Source organism: Zingiber officinale, chromosome 8B (genome assembly GCF_018446385.1).
Source record: "Zingiber officinale cultivar Zhangliang chromosome 8B, Zo_v1.1, whole genome shotgun sequence".
In the NCBI taxonomy this organism is placed as follows: Eukaryota; Viridiplantae; Streptophyta; class Magnoliopsida; order Zingiberales; family Zingiberaceae; genus Zingiber; species Zingiber officinale.
Window position 1 is genome coordinate 109,282,175 of NC_056001.1, and position 11,465 is coordinate 109,293,639.

At 38.2% G+C, this 11,465-nt stretch overlaps 1 protein-coding gene and 1 pseudogene across 1 annotated transcript; one reads left to right on the forward strand and one right to left on the reverse strand.

Annotated features, from left to right (window-relative positions):
- The first annotated feature begins 675 nt into the window (after positions 1-675).
- On the forward strand, positions 676-1,972 carry LOC122017898 (FCS-Like Zinc finger 5-like). The gene is made up of 2 exons (XM_042575614.1): positions 676-1,148; positions 1,649-1,972. Exons 1-2 carry the CDS (start codon positions 691-693, stop codon positions 1,728-1,730), a joined length of 540 nt encoding a protein of 179 aa, XP_042431548.1. The 5' UTR covers positions 676-690; the 3' UTR covers positions 1,731-1,972.
- Positions 1,973-7,603: 5,631 nt separating this feature from the next.
- Positions 7,604-11,127, reverse strand: LOC122014165 (annotated as a pseudogene).
- Positions 11,128-11,465: the final 338 nt, after the last annotated feature.

Here is an 11,465-nt window from a genome sequence, read left to right on the forward strand (position 1 = left end):
GAAAATAATAAATAAGTTGCAATATATCAATCAACCACCAATCAATTATTAATTTCATAAAAAACCAAAAAAATATATAATAAAAGAAAAATAATTATATATGGAAAGATGATACTAATATAAAATTCCACCCATTAATTTCCTTGTCGATGCATTGCATTGGCCCTCGACAATCCCAAATAATTATAATGTTGTGGACCATAACAAAATAATTATAATGTCGACATAATGTGGTGATATTATATCGTGAAGCATTTTACTCAAGTTCAAAAGAAAGGAAAATCAGAGGAATTCAGTTAATTTTTTTAAAACATTTATCTAGAATACGATGAATTAATATTATTTATGAATTATAATAAAAAATAATTATATTTATTTTAAATATTTTTATAATATATTGTTCATAAGATCAACTGATAGTCGATTGCGAGTGATCTACTCGTAAAAAAAAATTAATTAGGAAGTTGGGAAATCATTGAGTCCAAATAGTATTTAAAATATAATTTTTTTATTTTTTACATCCATAAGTATTTATAATTAAACAAATTTATATGTGAATTAATGAGAATTCCAAAAGAAAAGGCCAAATAATAAATTAAAAAAAGTGGATTACAAACTTGCAAGAAGGGATTAAAATCGAACGGTCGAGATCTATTTACCAGTGCTTTTTAAACTCCCCTTTGCTCAACCATGGTTTCCAAATTTCCCATCGCCTCTCTCTCTCTCTGGTCTCCGGCGTTTTGCTGCCTTCTCGGTTCACTTTCTAGGTTTCCAGATACGACGATGTTGCTGGGGAAGCGGCCGAGGCCTCCGATAGAGCCGAAGACCAGCTCGATGGAGTTCCCAGACGGCGGCATCCTCTTCGACGTCGAGACCCACCAGGCGCTGGATCAGGACGAATCGATCGCGGGCCAGGCTCTCGATCCGCGGTGGGTCGCGGTGGAGATTGCTCGGAGGTCGGCCGCTGGCGGCGTGGCGGACTGGTGCTCGGCTAGGTTGGTGGCACCCATGCTTTCGCCCCGCGGCGGCGTGCAGAGGAGGAACCCCGAGGAGTTGTCCGGGGACCACCTCGAGACGGCGTCCTTCTTGAGGGCCTGCGGGCTCTGCCATAGACGCCTCGGACCCGGACGCGATGCGTTCATGTACAGGTACTTCCTCTTCTTTTACCTTCGCCCCCAAAAGAGTTGCGTCTTTTTGGTTCATTCTTTAATTTCTGGATCAAAGATTGTTTCTTTAGGGCTTCTCGTGACCTCCCAGTTACTTGCACATCACTTCGGCTTGTCCCTATCAATCTGTATCGAAAACTCCTCCGAGTTCTTGCTTTGAGGAAATTGCCGTAATAATAGTGCTCGCAAATTGTTTCACCTTCCAAATTTGGTTTATCACTTTGAAACTTTGATATGAACTCAAGTTAAATCATGTTCCTGTACTTTTCAAATCTCATCAGCGTCTGTACTTACCAACTCAGATGGTATGAACGAGATTCTTCTTTATTAAAACTGCAATTTTGTTAGCTTAGAACTATGAATCTATTATAAACAACACATACCAACGAATTTTCTCCAGTCCAAATGAGATCTTCTATGTTCTACCACACAAATCTCTATGGGTTTATGATTAACAGACGAGATTTTCTTCATTTTTGCAGGGGTGAGATTGCCTTTTGCAGCCTGGAATGCCGCCAGCAGCACATGAACATGGATGTGCCGTCAGCAGCACAGGAACCATGAGAGTAGCAGCTGCAACTTTGTGAGGAGAATTCAAATGCTACAGGGCAGACCAAACGGTTGTTTCTATATTTTCCAGCAGCATCAACAGATTCAAAAGGGAAAAAAGAAGAGAAATTGCAGACTTTGATGCTTGCTGTATTTTTCAAATTTTTTCTCTTGGTTCTCAAGAGGAAGTAATATTATCTTCCCCCATGTTCCCTGTAAGATGGCTCTCTTTTTGAATGAAAACGAGATGTTGTGCATCTTCTGAGTTGTTGATGCTACAGACAACTTGATTATAGATTCTGCATCCACTGTAATAGGGTATTTAATAATCTAAAACGAAAATAAAAATAAATAAAATGGTTAAGATACAGAAACAAAAGATATAACTTGAGACAGGCAATTAATTATGCACACACAGCCTGCAGCAAAGAGGACCCAACCCACAAGAAACAAACCAAGGAGTAGTGCTTCCAAAAGCTTCAATTTCTTCCACTTTGTTCTTATTATCATCTGCACATAAAAGTCCAAAGATATATAATATATAAAACTTCTTTTAGCCCCTAAAGATTCATGAGTGAGCAGATGAGCTTTGCTGCTAAATTCCTGAAGAATCTCATTATTTAATTACAGATTAATTGAACGAGATGATATCATTAGTCTTGATTCATTGCTTTGTACTGTTACTTAATTGATTAATAATGAGATCTTGAGGGTTGGTCTCTATCTTGTACAGAAAATTTTAGTTTTTTCAGTGTTTCAGTATCAGATTAAATGTAGAGAGAATCAGGGATTTGGTGGAGGAGAATGGATTGAGAGGTTTAGTTTTGTTTCGATCGGATAAATGTTGAGCATAATATATACATTTTCTTTCTTTCTTGTGATCGTTTTTATGTTCTGGGAAATAAATGGTCATTACAGCCCATTTATTCTGTTCATGGAAATAAATGACCATTACAGCCCATTTATTCTTAAATAAATAGTTATGTTTTTTGTTTTTATCGTGATAACGGTTCTATTGGCCACGTCTTCAATAAATAACGATTTGTCACTTTTATTCTTAACAGTTGGAGTCATTTTCAGTTTAGCCAGAGGGAACCCGAAAATTGAGTTGAGAGTCAGGAGTTGGCAATCGGGAGTTGGTAACTAGTAGTCGATAGCCGAGAGTCAGGAGTCGAGAGTCGAGAGTCGAGAGCTGATAGCTAGGAGTCGGTAGTCAAGAGTTGAGAGCTGGCAATCGAGAGTCGGCCGCTAGTGCACAACTTCCTTGACTAGTGTCTGCCACCCCGCTAAGACGGTTGACGTTTTTAGCCACGTGGCTTTCGTTAATTACCCCATAATCACCTAGCACAATAAGAGGCACAATGGATAGCCCGCGTATCCAAGGTTCAATTCTTATATAAGGCACCATACGCTCGCAGTCATCAAATTAATGGGACAATTGAGCAGTCGTGTCAAGAGCAGTTATGCTTTTGGATTTAACCACGCGAACTAGGGGAAAGGCCACTCTAGGGGGTTCGTATACCGTTATCGTACCTAAAAATTTGGTATAAAAAAATTTCATACCGATATCATACCGGAATTTTGGTAATTCTAATATAGTTTTAATTCCATACCGTTTATAGAAAAAATTTAGTATTGATATGGTGTATCAAAAAATTTCGGTATAAATCCTATATTGATACTAAAAATTTTGGTACGCTATAACAAATAAATAACCTTTAAAATATTTATCTGTTGACTTATTCCTCAAGCTTCAAAGCCAAGGAAGCGGGGCAGAGCAGCCATGTCCATCGCCACACTATCTCTTGCGCCTTCCGCTGCTCGCTTCCTTGTCGTCCCTTACATACGCCACAAAGTCACACCTTTCTTCTCTGGGAGAGCTTCTCTCTCCTTCCCTACGTCATCTACTCTTCCCATCGGCGATTCCTGCGAAGAGGTTGTCTCCACCTCCTTCCTCTCTTCTTCCACCTCATACTTGGAATCAGTTCCTTCCGCTAGTAGAAGGCTAGTTGGAGCAGGAATGTGTCTTTCTGGCGTCATCTTTTGCCACCGATGTTAACGCAACGAGGATAGAGTACTAAGCCATTGTGGACGAACCCTTTTGTGACTTGAACTATGCGAGGTCCGGGCTTGCCTATTGCGATGTTTCCATTGGCACTGGTGCCTTGGCACCTCGGGGCAAACCCATCAATGTGAGCCTAAAAATCGAATGTTGGACTACTTCATACCCTAGTTCCTATTTAATTTGCATATGCGAGAGTAGATATTGAATGTAGGTATGTGGTGATAAAAGGGGCCTACCAAGTGCGGGTCAAGGGCGGAAATAGCAGTTAACGTGGAGATCAAAGTCAAGGTGGTCAATCCTAGAGAACCAACAGGTTCACCAAATGTGGGCCAAGCGGAGGTCTACTCAATTGTTGATGTGCATGAAGTGTCCAATCGGTAAATGGCTAGTCCAAGCAGAACCTCGTACAACCATGAGCACTATGGCAAGAACATCGTATGCTCATCACGGAGCGGAGGAAGGTTAAGACTACCGGAGCGCTCGTTCGGTCGGGCAGAAACAATCTACCTAACCATGTTACTACCGGGCAGGGATCCCCGGCCGAGCGGCTCCCCCTCTCGATCAAACAATGGGACCCTTCTTATATCTCTGGGTATCCCTTTGGGAGATAATGCTACTGACAACAAGGCATGGTCAACATGTGGATCATATGACAGAAGTTTCTACTGTCTCATCAAGGATTTGCATGCCCTATTAAGGTATGGTGTCAGAAAGACTTTCCTGACATGTCCTTTCATAGGATGGTTAGGGAAGCGTGCCCACGCCTGGAGGCGGGTGCACGTCGCTCGCTGGGGCGCTATATAAAGGGAGGGGTCCATGCACTGGCGGAGGTACACGTTATTCACTATTTATGCCTGTGCTTACTGTTGCTCCGCTTTCTTCCATTTTTCTGGTGACTGACTTGAGCGTCTGAGGGCCAACGCCGGGGACCCCTTCCTTGGCCTGGCACTGACGTTTCTTGTGTTACAAAACAGAGCGAGGTCTACATGCAGTCAACCCAATAGTCACATCCCCAGCCATCCTTCTTCACGATTTTTGGACATGATCATATTGGCTCCATCTGTGAGAATGTAGCCTGCATATGAGACGTGGGGATGGAGGATGTTAGATGACTTACAATGGTAATGTTGACAAAGGAGGAATTAGATATACTAATACAAGCCCGAGTAACAAAAATGGTGGAGCAACAACAGCAACAAGCACTGGCTGAGCGCTAGGTACATGAGCCCGCGACATCAGTAGCAGGGCAAAAGGCCGGATATATAGATCGAGCGGAACATGTATCCATTCAGGGGCAGAATAAGAAGCTGACTGGCACTTATGGGGACGCGCAATGCGCTGATCCCCTTTCATCGCACGTTGTTCCAGACTCCATTAGAGGAGCAATGTCGAGCGGATAGGGAACCAGGATCCTCATCGGACGACGCGCTCATTCGGGATGTACAGAAAGGGAAAGCACTCAGAAATGATGATTTGCCTGAGCGAATCAACTGATATTTCTCTCAGGGGATCCTAGACGACCCCCTACCTCGACATTACACCCCACTGATGATCGAGGAATACAATGGAACGACTTATCTAGACGACCACCTGACCAAGTTTGATAACGCGGCCACACTCCATCAGTATACTGACGGAGTGAAGTGTCAGGTCTTTCTCACCACCCTTTCAGGATCGGTGCAACGCTGGTTTAGACGATTTCTGATTGGATCAATTCACAGCTTCAAAGATTTTCGAGTGATATTTTTTCCATTTTGCTAGTAGGCGTCGCTACCAGAAAACAAGTGTTAATCAGTTCGCAGTGAAGCAAGGGCCCAATGAGGCACTTAGGGCCTACATCAAGCGGTTCAACAAGGTGGCCATGGATATTCCATCGGTCTCCTCGGAGATATTGGTAAATGCCTTCGCTTAGGGGCTCACCTAAGAGGAATTCTTCCGCTTCGTCATCTGGAGGCACCAAAAGACTTCGACCGCATACTCAGGCGGACCACCGAATATATAAACGTGGAGGAAGCCCAAGCGGCGCGAGGAAGGAAGCGCTTGCCGAGCATGCTGCTCCCCCGGAACAGTGGCTGGCCACCAATAATTAACCACCAAAGGGCCTCCGATCGGGAGTAGTGCAGCCGCACCAAGAGCCAAGGATACATGCAGTGCAACGTGTTCTACAACAAAAACCCTCATAGACATCGGTTTTCCACCGGTGTCTATTTTATTTTCGACCGATGTCTATGAAGCCAATGTAAAAGGTCTGCCATTTTAGACATCGGTTTAAAACCGGTGTAGTATCACTTAACGACACCGGTCTTCGAATTGGTTATTAACCGGTGTAGTATCATTTAACGACACTGTTTCATCAACGGTGTAAAACCGATGTAATATTATATGTTAATAACACCAGTTTTGGCAGCGGTAAATGACCGATGTAATATTAATTAATAACACCGGTTTTGCAGCGGTGGAAAACCGATGTAATATGGATATTTTTTAACAATTTGATTTCCGAAACAATGAAAAATCGACAATAATAAAAAAAATACACAAATATTCACAAATTATACAAATATTCTTCATTCAACAATATCCATAAAATACATAAATATTCACAAATTATATAAATAATCTTTTTACAACAGTATCCATAAAATACCCAAACATTCTTTTTACATCAAAAGCTAGCTAATAGATATCAAAATCAAGGTAGAACATTCTTTTAATAACACATCAAGGTAGAACCACACTTCAAATGTAATCTAACATGCATTCAGCCCACTCGAACCGCATTTCATCAATTTTAACTCTGGAGTACTTGAGATTTGTAAACTGTAAAAACACATAAATAATATATTAGTAAACCAAGACAAAAAATCATAGTTGAAAAAGCAGTAAGGGCACCAGGTAACAAGATGACTAACTGAAATACTTAAAAAAAGAAACATTCATCAATTATCACATAAATATAAGGGATTAATTTGTAACAACAACTCAACAAAATGAACTACCTCCCTAAACTAAGGGATTGGTGTGCATTGAGATCAAGAAAGGTGAAACAAACAACTGTATATATCCACTAAAGAACTTGAGCTTTTCTGACTTGTAATTCTCTCTCCTAAACAATCCAAAACTCTTGTACGTATAAAAAGTGACAAAGAATAAATTTCCTTTAGAACCAACAGAACTATGAGATCAACTTGATAATCAAATTACTAATATTGTGGTCAATATATAACTGTATATAATTTCCAAGGCCTATAATATATGGATGAGGATGCTCAATAATACATCAAGTAAAACAAGAAATAAGTAAAGAAGTAAAACAGTTGCTAATCAAAAGGACATACCTTGACAACTACCCATGTTGGTTGTTTTTTCCCTTTCCTTCCCACCTCCACATTATACATTTTCAAGGCCCTTCATGCATATAATCAGTGGGAATTGTATTGCCACATAAAAATACATCCAAGTTTCAACAAAGGTAAGAAAAGAAGCAAAAAAATTTACATGTTGACAACATATTTCCAATACTATCACATATTTCCTGGCATCTATTAATTTCTGCCCCCTTGATTTTCCTCAAAGGACTGTGTAGGAATCCCATGACCAGCATGAGGAGACAAAGACATGTTCTGCATATGATCCTTAAACAGTCTACACTCAATCCTGATTGGAGAATAAAAGAAGGAAAACATATAAAACACAGTTTACGTTTTAAAGAATTCATAAGATGGTGATGTCTTAAAGTTTGATTGGTGCATTAGCAAGTTGGATAAAATGTTTTAAAGTCTACAAACAGATAAGCTAGAAACCTGGTCTAATCACTGTAGGATCAATAAATTAGAAGCAGCTTGACATCTACATTTGGCAAAGTCAAGAAGGCAATAACCACTGAAAAAAGAGATTAAATTAATTGAGAATCTTAACTTGTAAAAAACCACATAGGACCACACTATATTGTAGGAGAGAGACTCACCTGCTGTCATAATATTTTTCCTTAATGGAGTCCATGTTGTAGTACATTCAGAGGGGAAGCCCTTCATAGCAAGAAAAATACATGAAGGATTAATAGGTTGCCCTGTTTTTAGTATAGCTTTCTTCAAACAAAATGAAAGCATAATAGCACACTAGCTCCAAATTGGAAAAGAAAAAGAAATATTTGTTTACACGGAGCCCATGAGAGCACTGGGCTCTATTGGGATCTAATGCAGTTGAGCAAATAGAACAGAACCAAAAAATATGCAGTGAAATGATAGAATTTTCTGAGTGAAGCTAGCCTAATTTAGGAACTGACAGCGACCAAATAAATGATTTTGATGCAGAAAAGAAAGACAATATACCAAAACATGTATTAGTGAAAGATTAATGTTGCCGACCAAAAAAAAGAAGTCTTTAGATGAAGTTTCGGAAGGATTCATATAAATGATTGTTGCTGAAAGGAGGAATCTTCTGGTAACCACAAGAGAGATTCTAGCACAAGATTTGTTTCACATTAACACTAATTTATTGAAAGGTTCATTAAACATGAGATTGAAATGTGGGCTAGAGAGCACCTAGAACCTTGGCCTGCATATTCCTTGACCTCTTAGATATAACTACAATCTTGATAAAAATTAAACAGAATCAAAGCAAAAGGAATAATATTTATCCAACTCCAAGAGATTAATAGAAGTGAACTTATAAGAGTTAAGACGATATGATAGTTCGATACTTGTGAAGGCGATAGTTCATTTTTTAAATCTAGCAAGTGTATTTTCGATACTTGTGAAGGCGATATGATAGTTCGGTATATCCAAGGAATGAATATTTCAAAACATACATACCCATTGGAATAGTTTCCAAAATCTTTTTCTCGATATCTTCTCCTAGTTTAGCTGTCATATCAGATGCAATGAACCCCGACACAATAGCATTCACCTGTTAATTATCACCAAGTTAGAATTCACCTGTTAAATATCACCAATTTAGAATGCACCTGATAATTACAACAAACATAATTCAGCATGCAACTTTACAAAGTTGTGGATTTTGTATTGGCTACTTCAAGTTTCATAACACATATTTCCATACAAAGTTTTTGAACTTTCATTTGCAAATATGCGTTTTATTAGAATTTGGAATACTAAATCATTTTAAACATTTTCCCAAAAAATTCTATCAGTTCCATTGTGAACCTATCTGAATTATGATTATATGAATGTAAATATTGAATTTATTTAAGGTAGTGACGAGTTTTTAAAATGGTTCTAATAAATTATTCTAATAAATTATCAAAACTGAATATTATAAATATTGTTCTAATAAAATATTGTACAATGTCGGACAACAAGTAATGTATCCTAAGTTATTGTGTCAGTCATGTTGATAAGTATCACGTCGTATTGAAATCCAAAAATTTTGGACACACTACAAAATACTTCAAGCTGAATTAATAATGTTTGTTATCCTTTTGTACCTTGTATTCATATAATATAATGTCAATTCTGTACATGGACACAAAGTTAGAAGTTACGGACACAGATCAAAGTTAGGTATATAGTTATCTTCTCTTCTTTTTTATCTCCTTCCTCTCTAACTCTACACCAACACCACATGATGAAACAAGAAATTGTATCATTTCAGTCAAAGTATAAAACTTTAGCACGATTCCAAATTCTGAGCCTTGATATTATCACACATGCATATTTGCTACTAACCTTAATTTGACTTATGTTTTATCGAAAACTTCATGCCATCTATTCATCCCATCCACCTAAATCATCAATGTTCCAACAATTTTGGCACCATTATTTCCAGAATTTAGGTATACCAAACACTTGATTGGTCTAGGTAGTATTTGAACCAAAGGGAACATTGATCTTAGCTAATGCTAAGGATCAACAAAATAAAAGAACAATCACATCAAATGATTTCCCATTTTTTCTTTATCTAGAAATCACAAACTAAGAAATCTTTTTCTATCGATTTCCTCCAAATTATTTTCTAGCTCTTCTGGTAGCATTTTCCCTTCCTTGTAATAATCAATTTTAATGATAGGGTTTAATTAGAAGCAACATTTTGACAACTCAATAACAAATTTACTTATGGAAATCCACAATGTCTATGCTAATAACAAATGAATAATCATAAATATGGTTTTTACCAAGCCAACTGCTCATATAGATATAAATCCTTCAGGTTAAATACTATATTGAATGACTTAGCTAATTGGTAACCAACTGCTAAAAATATATATATGAAGAGAATACCTTTTTCTTCTTCATCATAATTTTTGCTGCTGCCTGCAGGAGAAATGTCATCATGGTGAAATAAGTATTCATCATAAAAGATTGCAAGATAATAAGATATGAAAATGCATGCCTGTGTGCAAAGGTAGACACCAGTAAGATTCAGGTCAATGACTTCCTTCCATTGTGATTTTTTCATTCTCATCAACAGTGTGTCTCATGACAAGATGAACATAAGTATAATTACAGACAACTGCATTGTTAACTAAAATGTCAACTGATCCCCAAGCATCTACTGCCTAAACAAATTGCACATGCAATAAAATAAGTCAAAGATGAAATTGTAAGAAGCCAGATCTATGCAATCTTCATTACTAACAGTTTTGACCATGGATTCCACATCCTCTTCTTTTGAAACATCTCCTCCATAAGTGAGAGCCTGACCTCCTGAAGCCTCAATCTGCATAAATCATTTTATAGTAAATGCGTTATAGTAAATGGGTAAATCATTTGATTTTTTTTTTTTGTTACAAGAAAAAACGTTATAGTAAATATGGGTAAAAATAGATAACAAAAGTAACATCATGAGCTGATGATAAAGTAACTTACCATCCTCGCTAGCAGTGGCATTGCCTAGATCACCAGCATGTCAGTTTTCATCTTCAGGAGCACCATGTAACTTTCCAGCAGGATTAAAATGAGGCCCTGCAGTATACAAGAGCATGAGTACATAATCAATAATTTAATCCTTTCAATCAGAAACTTGCAACTCAATAGATCGCCATGAAGGAAAAGGTAAATAATTTTACCAGTTGACATGCATCCATTGGTGGTGTCTCCAAGAGCATGCACATGGAAGCCATGAAGCCCAGGCTTGAGGCCAGTGATGGATCCGGTGACGGTGGTTGGACCTATCACAGAGATTTACATCCCAAAATTAGATCGGATCACAAATTCACAGAAAAATCAAAATGGTTGAAGTTGAAACCCTAGATCTGAAAGGAATTTAGCATTCCACAAGTAGTATTTCAAGAGATTTCTCACCATCTCCTTCCTGGACGAAGTAAATTGTGCCCTTAACACCTTCACTGTTACCCAAGACAGCAACAGCCTTCACCATTTCCTTAGGTGTTCTACACAGCAGACATCAAACACAAGGTTAAAGACATCATTGAATGTCTTAAAATAAGTAGCATCGCCACTAGATGAGAAATAATCAATCTCGTCTTCCAGATACAAAAAGAAAAGCAACTCAACAATCGCCAGACTAAACGCTAAACAAATACCATCAAACTCGAGACGAAATCAGCTCTCGCTCCATCATTGATAGAGAACCCATCAAATCTCAGTAGAAAACTCCACTTTTTCTTCACCAAATGAAATCAAAGCAGTCGCATAAGTTAAAATCGAGAAAAAAAAAGAGATAAAACTTAAGGATCGAAAACAAAACAACAATACGATGGAAGA

What these genes read in the sequence shown, in the direction of transcription:
- LOC122017898 (XM_042575614.1), top strand. Translation starts at nt 691, where the DNA reads ATGGTTTCCAAATTTCCCATCGCCTCTCTCTCTCTCTGGTCTCCGGCG. An exon ending in CGCGATGCGTTCATGTACAG is followed by an intron (nt 1,149 to 1,648) that starts GTACTTCCTCTT and finishes TCATTTTTGCAG; the next exon opens with GGGTGAGATTGCCTTTTGCA.